General features: G+C 44.5%; 1 protein-coding gene across 1 annotated transcript in view; it reads right to left on the bottom strand.

The window, feature by feature from the left end:
* LOC141072555 (tyrosine-protein kinase JAK3-like) overlaps positions 1-15,063 on the bottom strand; it is a 635,207-nt gene that overhangs the window by 524,431 nt on the left and 95,713 nt on the right. The window contains exons 4-5 of the mRNA XM_073559823.1: positions 14,285-14,402; positions 10,680-10,825 (exon numbers count right to left, since the gene is read on the bottom strand). Coding sequence (XP_073415924.1) covers positions 10,680-10,825; positions 14,285-14,402 — 264 coding nt within the window. The remainder of the gene's footprint in view (positions 1-10,679; positions 10,826-14,284; positions 14,403-15,063) is intronic.

The following is a 15,063-nucleotide window of genomic DNA, read 5'->3' as shown; positions in this document are numbered from 1 at the left end:
CAGGAATTCATCATGAGGGGTTTTTTTAAGTTAGTTTCGGTCATGTTGCCTTTATCAAATTTACAGATGGAGTGTTGCTAGATATTTCCTAAATTTGGCACATATTTAGATGTTACATTTGTGTCTATAGCTGTATTTCCACTTTTTAACCAAATGGCCTACAAGTGTAATAATTGTGAATTTTTAAAAGTTGTAATTCATAAAGCTGTGCACATTTTGTCACCCACTTTTAAAATTAGCAAAAGTCATGTAAAACTGCAAAATATCACTTTTTTGCACAAAACAACATCCAAACAAAGTTTGGGACAGGTTGCGAGCTTGCATATTTTGGCCAAAATATCAACTAATATCTCATAGATTTTTAATTTTTGCAGGCTATAGCAAGGCCCTATAATAGTGGTGGCAAACCTATGGCACGCATGCCAGATGGGGCATGCAGAGCCCTCCTGATGGGCACACGTGCCATCTCATCAGGACTCGTGCTGCCACCACTCTTCTCAGCCCCCTCGCCATCTCCCTTATCACTAGCACTGTGGCTACTCTATTCTGAACGCGCACCATCCCATCAGATCACAGAAGGCAGGAGCAGACTGCTGTGCGTAACTCCTGGGCCCGTTGCTAAACAGAAATGAATATTTACTGCACTGGCAATGAATATTCATTTGTCTTATAGCACAGTTACAGCTGCAGCCGCCAACTTCCAGCAGCCGCTGGGCTATCATGGGTGGCTGCTCATTAAGGTAATGAATATTCACCGAGCTACACTCCCAAATTCATGGAGAAAGGTGAATATTCATTACCTTACTGAAAGGGGACATGTGATCACTTGGCAGCAGATGCACAGGAATAAGATGCTGCGAGAGCGCACAGGGTAGGTAAGTAGGATGTTTTTTTCTCTTATTTTTTTTATCATCATCCTATACAAGCATAGGGATGATGAGCCATGCATACCAGGACAGGGATGAGGAGCCATGCATACATGGATGGGGATAAGGAGCCATGCAGACCAGGAAAGGGATGAGGAGCTATGCAGATAAGGATGGGGATAGGGATAAGGAGCCATACATACAAGGATGGGGATAAGGCGCACTTATCCAGAGCACATAATGCCTCATCTAAATATAAATAAAATGGCAATTTCTTGGGGATATAGCAAAAGATAAAACAGAAAAATTTTCCATGGGTATACATTTCAAAGACCTGCATGCTGCTCATATAAAGTATATGGTTTTGGGATTTGTTCTCACTGATTGATTCCCTTATGGAGGATGTGAGGCAGAGAGGGGAATCATATACAAGGGTCGTTATGTGTCCCCAATGATGTGCATAGAAACATACTGAACCTGCTGGAGAGCGTTGTAATTACAGCCAAAGATGTGTTTACAACTTACAACACAAAATAAAAGTAAGTGTGGACTTGGTCAAGATATTTGAACAAGTCAGAATTAGGAAAATCTGACATGGGCTTTTATTTTTGGAGAGAATAGTAGGTAGGTAGTGGGAGTCCGAGTGTTGGGAATTGCCCATGGCCACAATTCCCATTTAAACTTTCAGGTAAGGGTTGGGTGTGTTAGTGATGATTTGCAAGCATCAGAGCAAGAGGCTCTGTATATGCCTGTCTGTGTGAGACTGAACACAAACCAGACCCAGAGAGAGCGAAGCCATTACCGCACCCATGAGTTACATAGTGGTGCAGTCACCCACGGCAACAGACTGATACAGACGATCCAGCTGTGAACTGGAAGATAACGTTTTGACCTTATTTTTGTAAGTTGGCAAAATAAATATATTTACGTTGAACTATCTTGGGTCACTACCTCATTACCGCACTGATGTGACATCCGCTGCCTTACAAGTAGCAGCTACCTATATGGATTCTATTGCACAGGACATCACCATACAAGCACCAAAAACAAGATGGCTTATTTCTTTATAAGGGGCATAAATGTGACCAATATTACTGTGTGGGACACGAAGAGCACTAATACTGTGTGGAGTCTCAAGACGGAATAGGTGGACTGGGTGCTGAAAAGATGAGGAGTGAAAGGTGTAGTGGTAATGGTTTGATGGTATTAATTACACCTTCTATAGTGGCATTACCTTCAACATTGGTCATCCTATGGTGGTTTATATTTAGGAAATGTAAGGTAATGCTATGGAATTACAGTGAGTCCACCATAGTTGAAATTCACCGTACTGAAATTCTCCCTTTGAACTGCAGAGAAATCACCTCTGCACAGTGAGACTTTTTCTCACTGTGCTAGCCATAAGCTTATTGGCGCGGCTTGGATCGCTTCAGTGACCTGCGATAATCATTCATTATTGGTTCTCAGTTAGCTCAGATGGTTGCATCTTGGCAGAGTTCAAGATGAAAACTATTTTTCCCCAGGCATGGATTACATCGTGGGACCGAACGTCGGACAGGTGAGGGATACTGTTGTTTTTTATTTTTGTTTTATTACTGTTATTTTTAAATAAAAAAGTAAAAGTGTGTTTTGTTATTTAAAAAAACAACAACTTTTTTTCTGGCTGTGTCTATTTACACTACAACTATAGGATTAGTAATGGATAGGTGTTTTATAGACGCCTCTCCATTGCTAAGCTTTGAGCTTGATATCACCGGACAATAGAAAGGTGACATTAACCCCACAAAAATGAATCCCACTTACCACCGCTACAGGGCAAGTGGGAAGACCCGGGCAAAGCACCAGAAATGGATCATCTAATAGGCGTGCCTTTTCTGGGCAGCTGCAAGCTGCTATTTATAGGCTGGGGGGCCCAATATCCATGGCCCCTTACCAGCCTGAGAATACCAGCCCCCAGTTGTTTGCTTTAGCTTAGCTGACTGTCAAAAATGGGGGGAACCCCTTGCCGTTTTTTAAATTATTTAATTAATTAAAAAAAACAGCATGGGGACCCCTCAATTCTTGATAACCAACCTTGCTGAAGCTGACAGCTGAGGGTTGCAGCCCCCAGCTTTGAGTTTTGCCTGGCTTGTTATAAAAAATACAGGGAACCCACGCTGTTTTTTTTAGATTATTTATTTAGAGTGCAGGAGCCAGCTGATGAACACTTCCATCAGCCACCACCTGCTCTCACTGTAATTAGGGGCAGAAGGCATAGGCTGATAGGAGCAATAGTTTCATCTTCCGACACCAGTGACCAGAGATACACTTTTTACCTCCAATCACAGCTGCGGGTTCACGCTGTCATTTGACAGTGTAGGAACAGCAAATGTCTGACCGGCGGTAATTATTTTACCGCCTATCAGAAGCAGTGTTTGCTGGGTTTGTCATGCACATTACCGCATGGCAAACACTGGATGTTTGGGCCCCCCATTCAAGTGAATGAGGTTCGGGTTCAGGTCCGGGTACTGTTCTGGTATTTAACTTCTTATATTAATCAACAGTTCAAACCCCTCTCTAATCTTCTCCTTGACATGGACGTCTTCTCTTCTTCTGAGTCATCCTGACTTTCCACTGGGTTGGGACCAGGGACGGACTGGGAGTGAAATTCAGCCCTGGCATTTGAGAGCATGTAGGTCCATTTTTTTCCTCCCTCCTGATGCTCTGTCTCAACTGCACTCTGAGGATGCTGATACTGTTTACAGAATAGCAGACAATGCGGTCCACAACTGGACCAGCGCATCTGGCATTTGCCAGACTTGCCAGTCCGGCCTTGGTTGGGACCCTGGAACAAGTGTCCATTCCACTAGGGCCGAAGGCCCAACGCATTAACCAACTACCAAACTTGTGCAACTTTGGGAGGCTCCTTCAGCAGTTGAACTTCCCTGGATCAGACTGACCCTTACTTCCTCTGAGGAACCTAAGAACACAGTAGTTGAACAACATGGCCTTATTAACATGGCCTTAAGGGAACAAACCTGGGACAGCACTAAAAATATCGACTTCCCTACCATGCTTCTTTTTCCAAGCTGCTCGGGATTCAGGAAATGGAGGCTGGTCTCACCTTCATGTCTGCTCAAGGTACTGTCGCCTCCTGTAGTCATCCTAGAGCAGTCCTGACCCTGACACGAACACCTAATCTGAAATGTTCCCTGAAAGGCAAATTTTAGTACTGGATCTGGCCACATGGGGCACCTTGGTTCCAGGAAGCTCCTTCTCCTCCTAGGTCCAAACAGACGATGGGTACCTGCATTTTCCTTGCAGCTTGGCTACATTTCTCCTCTGCTCTCAGCCCATGTATCCCGATGACTGACTGCGGTGCTGGTGCCAGTATTTGTGTTCAAATTTGGCCTCCTACAATTCCTTTGTGACACTGCTTCTGTTGCACATTTGTCTGATCGCTGCTCTGCTGTCTGAGACATCTGCTCCAGTTCTCAGGTGTGGGTAAAATGGTGCTAGTCAGTCACTCACGGCACTCTTCACGCCCAACTGGCTCCACCCTTCCAGAGGCCATTCTAGTGATGCGACCGCCACTATTTCTGTCACTTCCAGTGGCTCCGGCTCTGGACACGCCCCTTTCACATGGCATTTCTCACTTGACTGCCTACTTTCACCCAGCATTTCTCGCCCGATGGTCCACCTTCCTTCACTCAGTGTTTCTCATCCGATGAGCCACCTTCCTTCACTCAGCATTCTTCACTCTAGGAGCTGTTGTCCCTCCATCGGCGTTCTTCATCCGATGGGCCATCTCACTTACTGGATGGCACCTCCTTTCATGATGTTCCACCTATTCTAGGTCAGACCTTGTCTCTGGCACACCTCTTCGTCAAGGTCATCACCCTGGTGGGCTGTGCACTTCTTCAGATGCTTACCACTACCACGATGGACTGGACATCCCCACTTTGGATTACTGGCTGTCACCATCTTAAGGTTCGTGCCATCATATGCCATTTTGGAGCTTGTGCAGTTGTCCGCCATCTTGTCCGCTTCACATGTATAAGATTCCCCAATTTCTTCCCTTGAAAAATTTGAATGCTGCAGACAACACCACTTGTGAAAATGGAGGACCACTCATGCGACTACCACCAGGGGCCAATGTATATCAGGTCCAGCTACAGGAAATTGTGTGTTGTTGATGGGTGTGTGTGACATTATACCTTGATCTGCAGCTTGCGTTTTCTGTTCTATTGCACTTAGTGCCATCCCGCTCCCATTAACCATTGCATTCAATAACCCAGACCAGTCCCTAAAAACAATGTCCATTTTATATTCATCCAAACTAGTAAACGGGATAACAGGTTGTACATTCTCCTTGTCCATCTTCCACACAATACATCAGCTCCATTCTGAGAGTTACAATCTGGGTTTTGCTCCCTGAAACAGGTACCACAAGGGACATGGAGAGATGTTCAAATTGCCTGCGTTTTCATAGGTGTGGGGTTATTCTGGTCCGCATGTTACATACTGATCCCGATACCTTGGGCCTTTAGCTAAGACAGTCTAAGGGCCACTGGTTGAGATGATGTTCCTGGGCATTTTTTAGTACTCACAGCAGGGCACTACCGCCTTTCTAAGGTCCCTCTTTTCCACTGGACTGTACTTTTCCACGGTGCAGGGGTCTCCAAATTCCTGTGCTGTCCTGCTGGCCCTGCAACTTAGTTCTCACATGCTGAGCCTTGTAGTTCCACACACGCTGAACCTGTATCCTGTTGTCTCCACCATCTCTGCACACAGTCTGCTCCATGCTCTGCCCACTGAACACTGAGTACTTCCCCCCATTCCTGGCTGACTAGATGTTAACCCTGTCACCCCTAAACATCGGATACTGCAGCCCAAGGGAAATCTGAACCTAGCAAGGGAAAGACAGTGACCTCTGGTGGCCGGTGGTTAATACTGCAGGCACATTTCAGGTACATAACATTACTACACAAATAACTTTTAGTAAGTTGCCTCGACAAATTTTTGAGGGGGTCAAAGCTGCTGTCCACCCTCTCACATGCCTTCTCTGCTTCATGTGGATGATGCATCCTATGTCATCCACACAGCATTCAGCATCGGGCTCCTGCACAGGCGTACTTCTCTCTGCCCTGTTGAGGGAAGAGCTAACTACTGCATTGTGCATGCGCAGAGAAAGGTCAAAGAGCAAAAGTGCATACGCACTGCAGTACTTTACTCTGCACTCGACAGGGCAGAGAGACGTACACCTGTGCAGGATCCCTGTGCTGGACACTGTGTTTAGGAAGTGTCATCCACATGAAGCAGAGAAAGAGGATATAATTTCAAAAAGAGAGGAAGTGCCAGATCTAGACCAGTGACGCCTAGCAGACCAGACCTCCATGTAAGTGAGTATAATAAAAGCTCTTTTTCTTGTCTTTCAGACCGGATTAGGTTGCATATACTGTATATGCTGTATTAGAATGCTGTATATGAGGGCTTAGAGGCACTAGCCTAACCTCATATGGGAAAAACATGGTGACAGATTCCCTTTAATCAGGCAACAGGTTTTAAGGGAAAGAATGGGAAAGAAAAAGGATCTCTCTGCCGAAAATCATCAAGTAGTACAATGCTTTGGACAAGTATGAAAGCATTAAATATTTGAAAACATAAGCATGATCATTGTACTGTGAAAAGATTTGTGTCTGATAAAGACCATTGACAGGGCTTCCATAACACCTCAGCAGTGCCACAGGCTGATTGCCTCCATGCCACGCCGCATTGATGCTGTAATTGATGCAAAAGGAGCCCCATCCAAGTATTGAGAGTGTAATAAAGTGCAGGAGAAGGGTATGTCACCACGGAACAGACGGACCAACATTTAAAGGGGAGGTTTATTTACAGGGAATAATACAGGCAGAATAACGATGAAGTCTTCATATAATATGAAAACAAGTTAGGCAAGCAGACAAAATAGCATGAACAGTATTGCACAGCAATAAAGGTAATTTTCCTATGGGGAACTTAACAGTCTGCAGAGGTCTTGATTGAATGGGTCACTCTTCTCCAACATTGGCACTGAATCACCAGCGGCGCTTGTAGTCTGAAGTACTCTGTATCCTGTGCCTTGAACAATGTCCAGCCAAAATATGTGGGGTTGCTGCGGGAGCCAGAGGGGTATGAGACAAACGATATCCCCTATGCCCCAAGTCCTTCTTTCCAACTCCATAGCAGTGCTTTCCCACAGGAAGCAGGGGCTCTGCATTAACACAAGGGTCACTGGAACTTTATACGTGGTATAGTCTCTCTAAGCAGGTCACAACCCTGTCACTGGACACAGTCTCTTTGCAGGGATATCTTATCGCAGTATACAGTCTCTTTGCAGGGAAGCGTCTTGTCACAGCACACAGTCTTTCCCAGGGGAAACAACACTCCGTCCCCTGTTTGATCTCTCAGCACGGATCACTGATTCTACACGTGCTGCTGTCTCCACAATCAATAGCTGCTGTCTTTGCACTAGCTGCCGTCTTTCCACTGGACACAGACTTCACACGGGGGTCATGACACACCTCATCTGTCACTGCAGACTCCAGCTTCACATAGTCACAGGCTACGGTCTCTGCTCTGACCTCAGCCTCTATACAGGCCTCCGCTTCTCTGTGGGTCTCAGTCTGTCCACAGGGGTCAGGGTGCACCTTTGCAGTTTCCGCAGTACACAGTCTCACATACTCACGGTCTGCGGTCTCTGTGCGCGGTACCCCGATCTTTACTCTGTGACCGGGAGCTCTGTCTCTCCCCCAGTCTGCATCAGCATCCTCCCCCGTCTGCTGCCCAGGCTGCTCTGAGGAAAGCGCACGCTGTTTTCCCGCTCTCTGCTATGCTGGCTTCCTGTGCTCAGCCCCTTCTCTGTCGCCCGGGGAACCTGCTGCCCTGCTCAATGGTTCCGGGCATGGAGCAGAGGAGGCAGTCCTCTCCCGGCTCTTCCTGCACTTCACCCCCTTACAAGTGCATTTATTGAACATACATTTCAGTAGGCCAACATTTCAGATTTTAAAATCATTTTTCAAGCTGGTGTTATAAAGTATTCTAATTTACTGAGATAATGACTTTTGGGTTTTCATTGGCTGTAAGCCATAATCATCAACATTAACAGAAATAAACACTTGAAGTAGATCACTCTGTTTGTAATGACTATATAATATATGAGTTTCACTTTTTGTATTGAGGTGAAATAAATTAACTTTTTAATGATATACTAATTTTGTGAGAAGCACTTGTACTTGGTCCTCTCCGCAACACTACCAATCACCTCACGCATAGGATTTGCAACAATTTGCTGTTGATTTTGTAATCTGAATTCAACCATGTTCTGAATCTCCAATTTTCTAAACATTTTTGCTCACCTTTCTTATAAACAAGCACAACCACTCCCTCTTTCATAGATTCACACAACTTACTATTCTCCCGCATATACTTATATAATATATGAATTTCACTTTTTGTATTGAAGAACTGAAATATATTAACTTGTTGATGATATTCTAATCTAGGTGAGAAGCACCTGTATTTGAAGCTGCTGGTGCCCGTGAACCTCAAGCCTCCAAAGTCGTACAGTTGTCCATAAACCTATTATTTGGCTACCCTTAAACAGTGCTTACAAGCTGAAACGGTTGCAGTGGGCCCAGACATACATGAAGACTCATTTTGAAACAGTCTTGTTTACTGATGTGTGCCGTGCAACCTTGGATGGTCCAGATGGATGGAGTAGTGGATGGGTGGTGGATGGCCACCATGTCCCAACAAGGCTGCGACGTCAGGTGTGAAAATTATCTCAGCAAAGTATATAGAGTTTCTGGCTAACCACTTTCTTCTATGGTACAAAAAGAAGAACTATGCCATCTGTGGCAAAATCATCTTCATGCATGACAATGCACCATCTCATGTTGCAAAGAATACCTCCGAGTCATTGGCTGCTATGGGCATAAAAGGAGAAAAACTCATGGTATGGTCGCCATACTGTCTTGAACTCTTAGTGAGAACCTTTGGAGTAGCCTCAAACAAAAAAAAAATCGATGAGGGTGGGAGGCAGTTCACATCAAAACAGGAGCTCTGGGATGCTTTTCGGACATCTCACAAAGAAATACATGCAGACGCTATCCAAAACCTCACAAGTTCATTGGATGCTAGAATTGTGAAGGTGATATCAAGTAAGGAGTTCTATGTTAACATGTAACTTGGCCTGTGAAGATGTTTTTGATTGAAAAAGCTTTTAATTTCTGAAAATGTGACCTTTTCATACTGCAAATTCAACAAATTACCATTTTCAGTTCTCCACAACCAATAAAATGTTTGGAAACTCTATTGTGCATAATAACTTTGAACAGTGCATTTTGAGTTTTTTTTAGTCTTGAAAAGACTACTGTTATCATTGGGAGGTTTGGCCAATAAAATAAGATTTCTACTCTAGCGGTTGATGATGTGAACATGGTACTCATTTGCATTGGTCATTTAGGAAAATCAGAGAATAACAGCATTTGTGTAATAATAATAATAATAATAATAATAATCTTTATTTATATAGCGCCAACATATTCCGCAGCGCTTTACAGTTTAACAGTTTCAAAACACAAGTCATAAGTAACAACGCTAACAATACAATAATTAAAGCAAAATAAGACGAAATAAGACGACCCTGCTCGTGAGAGCGTACAATCTACAATGAGGTGAGGGAGATACAGAGTACAGGTGTGTATTTACAATGGTGTATTTACAATGAAGGTCCAACCATCTTGCAGGAGTGAAGGATGGATGGAGATAGTGAATGGGCTACGCACGCACACTTACACAGAGAATGACTTTGATTAGTGAATGTGATAGGCCGCTCTGAACAGGTGTGTTTTGAGGGAGCGCCTAAAACTATGCAAATTGTGGATAGTCCTGATTTCTTGGGGTAGAGCATTCCAGAGGATAGGAGCAGCACGGGAGAAGTCTTGGAGTCGGGAGTGGGAGGTACGGATTAGTGCAGAGGTTAGTCGAAAGTCGTTTGCAGAGCGCAGCGATCGGCTAGGCCGATAGACAGAAATGAGAGAAGAGATGTAAGGGGGTGCCGCACTGTGGAGAGCTTTGTGGGTGAGAACAAGTACTTTGAATTGGATCCTATAATGAATGGGCAGCCAATGTAAGGACTGGCGAAGAGCGGACGCGTCCGAGTACCGATTACCCAGATGGACGATCCTGGCTGCTGCATTGAGTATGGACTGGAGAGGGGATAGTCGAGTGACGGGGAGGCCAATTAATAGAGCGTTGCAGTAATCCAGGCGAGAGTGGATCAATGCAACAGTGAGGGTTTTTGTTGTTTCCATAGTGAGAAAAGGGCGGATTCTAGAGATGTTCTTTAGGTGTAAGCGGCAAGAGCGGGCAAGGGATTGTATATGGGATGTAAAGGAGAGATTGGTGTCAAATATAACACCCAGACAGCGCACCTGCTGCCGGGGCGTTATTGTGGTACCACCCACGGAGAAGGAAATGTCAGATTTAGGGAGGTTAGTATACGGCGGGAGCAGAAGAAGTTCAGTTTTGGAGAGGTTGAGTTTCAGATAGAGAGCGGACATGATATTGGAGACTGCGGACAGACAGTCACTGGCGTTCTGTAGTACAGCGGGGGTAAGGTCGGGGGAAGACGTGTATAGTTGTGTGTCATCAGCATAAAGATGGTACTGAAAGCCAAATCTGCTGATGGTCTGTCCAATTGGGGCCGTGTAGAGAGAGAAAAGAAGGGGGCCAAGGACTGAGCCCTGAGGTGTAATAATTTTCGTAATAAAATGTATGCTTTTTGCTTACCTTATACTACTGAGTATTTGTTTTGGGGTCTTGTTATTTTCTTGTGCCAGTCTCATCATGTCTAAAACTGCAAGAGCTAAGCACTGCTCCTGAACATCAATGCTAATAGGCAGCTGAATCCGGCCATTTATAAAGTCACTCCGATACTGCAACAAAGATGAAAAGGAAATATCTAACTGGGGTATGAACACATTAATTTCCTGCCACTTAATATTCTAACCACAGGTAAATCAATAAAATCTAAAGCAAAATCGTTCTCCAAAAATGTAAACCATTCTGACATGAAAAATCAAGAGTCAGGCTCTGTGCACATGTAGCGCTTTTTTGCATTTTCGCGGCGTTTTTCCGCTGCAGAATCACTGCGAAAATGCAAAAAAAAAACACATCCCATGCAATCCTATGGGATTCCGCAGTGCTGTGCTAATGCTGCTGATGTTTCTGCTGCGGAGTCACAAAATCTGCAGCATGCCCATTCTTTTTGCGGAATCGCGGCGATTCCGCACACATAGGAATGCGTTGATCTGCTTACTTTCTGCATGTGGCTATGCCCACCATGCGCAAAGTAAGCGGATCATGTGTGGATGGTAACCAGGGCCTGGAGGAGAGGAGACGGTACATTAATCCTGTAAAAATAAAATAAGAATAAAAAATAATGATATACTCACCCTCTGGCGGCCCCCGGAGTCCTCACCTCTCACTACGCTCCCGGCATCTTCCGGTCCCAGTAATGCTTTGCGCGAATGACCGCTGATGACGTCGCACTCTCGCGAGCATGACTGCCTCTTATGCAGCTAATGATACAATATCTGTCCTATGTGTAGTAATATAGCAGGTGAGTCCATATAATGATTAGCTGCAGTTACAAAACTGTAACTCATGCTATTTCTGCTCTGTGTTAGTTGTGTGCAGAATCCCTAGTTTAATTTGTACCTGCTTCCTGCTTTTGAAAGCTGACTGGGAGAAACCTATCACACACAGTAGGCAAGAAAGAGAAAAACAGTCTGAAGCGTCATCACATAGGAATTGACTGAGGACCTTCAGTAATGGGAAAGTAATTCTATGTCACTGCTGATGCTTTTCAGATAGAGAAAATGTAATGTGATGTGACTCTGTCTCCTCTACAGAGCATAAGGCATGCTGGTAAATATAGCAAGCCATAAGGAAATCATATCGGAGGAAGATTAAAGAGTCAACATAGAAGACAGCTCAGAAATGGGACATCAACTAAAGCAAGAATACAGAAAGTAAATAAAAGAGCCTTTATTCTGTATTACATAGCAAAAAAAACACTGGAATGATGCTTTAAAATTTTGTAGGTTCGCCATGTAATGCATATACAATATTAAGGCTGTGTGCACACGCTGCGGATTAGGTGCGGATTCATCCGCGCAGATTTTGTAAAATCCGCAGGTGAAACCGCAGGTCAAAATACCTGCGGTTTTACCTGCGGATTGCTCTGCGGTTTTGCCCTGCGGTTTTTCATCTCCTCAATGGAGGAGATGGCAAACCGCAGGGGAATCCGCAGAAAGAATTGACATGTCAATTCTTTCTGCGGATTGAAAACCGCAGATAATCCGCGCGGAAAATTCCGCACCGTCTGCACTGCGGTTTTTGATTCCCATAGGGAATCATTGTACTGTACACCGCAGCAAAAACTGCTGCGGGTCCGCAGCAGCCAAAACCGCTGCGGAAACGCAGCAAAATCCGCAGCGTGTGCACACAGCCTAAATGGCAAAGAACATGAAAATATAATAAGACTGTGAAATGTTATTAAGCTCTATAACGGAGCTCTAAAAAGGAGGCACAAATCTACAAATGTAGAAAGGATGCACAAACTATTATAATCATTCCATATGATTAACATTTTGCTATGTAGAGAGAATCTGTCAGCAGGTTTTTGCTATGTAATCTGAAGACAGCTGGATATAGGGGCATAAACGCATATTTCAACAATGTGCATTTTTTTGGCTGTGGGTTGCTGTTTACTTACAATAAAGGTTTTATCACAAGGACATTACCACTGCCAGGACTGGTGGTCACATGAGCAGTTGTCTGACCATGCCCTTTCCTCTGATAAACATTCGCTGTCATTGGACTGTGTACACAGAAAGCTGTGACTCAGTGGTGTAGCTTTCTGAGCTCTGCTACATGTTACATCTAAAATCTCTGATTATGTCACAACTGCTGCACCCAGTAAACTAAGTGATACATCACTGGAATCAGGGTCACTTTTCCTATATCATGCTGCTTTCAGGTAGCAAAATCCTGGTGACAGATTCCCTCTAACATGTATTTTAGGCAATTCAAATTGCAGAAAAATATGAAAGTTCATTTCTAAGAGAATAAAGAAAATAATTAATTGTTATACCACTTCCACAATTCACAGTAAGGCTAAGTTCACACGTAGCGGAATTCCCGCTGAAGTTACCGCGAGAATTCCGGAATTCCATTCCACGGGAAAATCGCATTTTAAATTCCCGTGATTTTCCCACGGAAAAACTAGAGATTTGCAAGCGTAATTAGCTTGCAGAATGCTAGCGTTTTCCAAGCGATCTGGAGCATCGCTTGGAGAACTGATTGACAGGTTGGTCACACTCGTCAAACATAGTGTTTGACAAGTGTGACCAACTTTTTACTACTGATGCTGCCTATGCAGCATCAGTAGTAAAAGATAGGATGTAAAAAATAATAAAAAAAAAAATATTGTTATTCTCACCTTCTGGCGTCCCGCGCAGCCTTCCCGCCTCTCTCCACGCTCCCGGCATCTTCCGGTCCCAGTAATCCTTTGCGCGAATGACCGCGAGACGTCGTGCTCCCGCGAGACCGCGACGTCATCGCGGTCATTCTCGCAAAGGATTACTGGGACCGGAAGATGCCGGGAGCATGGAGAGAGGCGGGAAGAAGATCGCCGGCCGTCGGAAGGTGAGAATAACAATATTTTTTATTTTAATTCTATTTTTTACAGGGATATGGTACCCACAGCCCGGAGGACAGTCTCCTCTCCTCCGGACCGTAGGTACCATCCGCAAATGTTCTGCTTACTTTTCGCATGGTGGGCACAGCCATATGCGGAGCTTTTTAGCTACTGTCCCCCATGCTAAGATACTGTCTGCAAACACTCTCCCTGCCTGAGCATGGGGGAAGAAAACAGAGAAGCTTACACAGGAGTACAGATTTTGCTAGACATGCAGAACAAATCAGCTACTAAAACAGCACTAAGGCCAGGACCGCACATGCGAGAAACTCGGGCGAGTCTCACATGTCAATACCCGGCACTGCCGCCAGCACTCAGACAGGAGCGTATGGCTGCATGTATTGCTATGCAGCCACACACCGGTCCCGATTGCCAGCGGCAGTGCCGGGTATTGACATGCGAGACTCGTGCGAGTTTCCCGCATGTCTGACCCTGACCTAACTAGGTAAATTTGCCAGCACTGTTAGCATGGCGTTAAAGCTAGAAGGAAACAAGATATAATAATGAAGTAAATTACAAAGATTCATAGCATTACAAAGGCTGCACAATAATTAAATAAAAATAATAAAATTGCTTAATCTTTAGTTACTAAGCTCCTGAAATAGCAGCATAGTGTTTTTCCTTAACTAACCTGTGCAAAGAGATAGTCTATCACCTGGTAGCTGAGAATTGGCTCAGGAGCCATATTCATTAGGCAGCAGCGTGCAGATTTTTGTTCACTGGTTCCAATGCAACCTGGGAAAAAGAATCTATATATGGAGACAAGGAAAGAGAAAAGTAATAAGTATAGAGCAAATACATTGGTAAATCCGATGGTACTATTAGGGTGAGTTTCCTCGTGGCGTATTACATCCGGATTTGCTGCGAATTGAACGCTACGTACAGCCGCAGTGTTTAATCCGCAGCATCCAGATGTTACAGCATAGTGGAGGGGATTTTATGAAATCCCATCTCCACTATGCATCCTAATACGCAGGTGACACACCCCCGAAACCGGACATGCAGCGCATCTTTTTAGAACGCAACACTCAGTCTCCGCAAGGTAAGTAGCCTACTCTATGTATACGATGCGGCGATTCCAAATGAACACATCTGGAATCACAGTGCGTACAGAACGGGGCGGGGCTTTGGGCGGAGCAGGCTTTCCACTCCATCCAAAGCGCAAGGAATGCACTATGTGGAAACTCACTCTCAAAGAAAAGTATGAACTGAGGCTATACTCCTCTTCTAGGAAAATTGTGTCTTTCCCTTCTATTTTCTTACATTTCAGTTCTTGAATATGTGTGTGGCTACCTTGCTTTTGTATTATTAAAGGGCCCAGTATTTCTGCTGATTGAATGGGGATACAGACGTGATATGAACCTGGCTGCACTGTAGTATGTGGAACCCTATGGCTATGTGCACATGTTG

The sequence above is a fragment of the Dendrobates tinctorius genome, unplaced genomic scaffold (assembly GCF_039654945.1).
Source record: "Dendrobates tinctorius isolate UK_male_01 unplaced genomic scaffold, ASM3965494v1 ptg000276l, whole genome shotgun sequence".
Taxonomy (NCBI): domain Eukaryota; kingdom Metazoa; phylum Chordata; class Amphibia; order Anura; family Dendrobatidae; genus Dendrobates; species Dendrobates tinctorius.
This window is presented reverse-complemented; position numbering and strand designations above follow the sequence as displayed.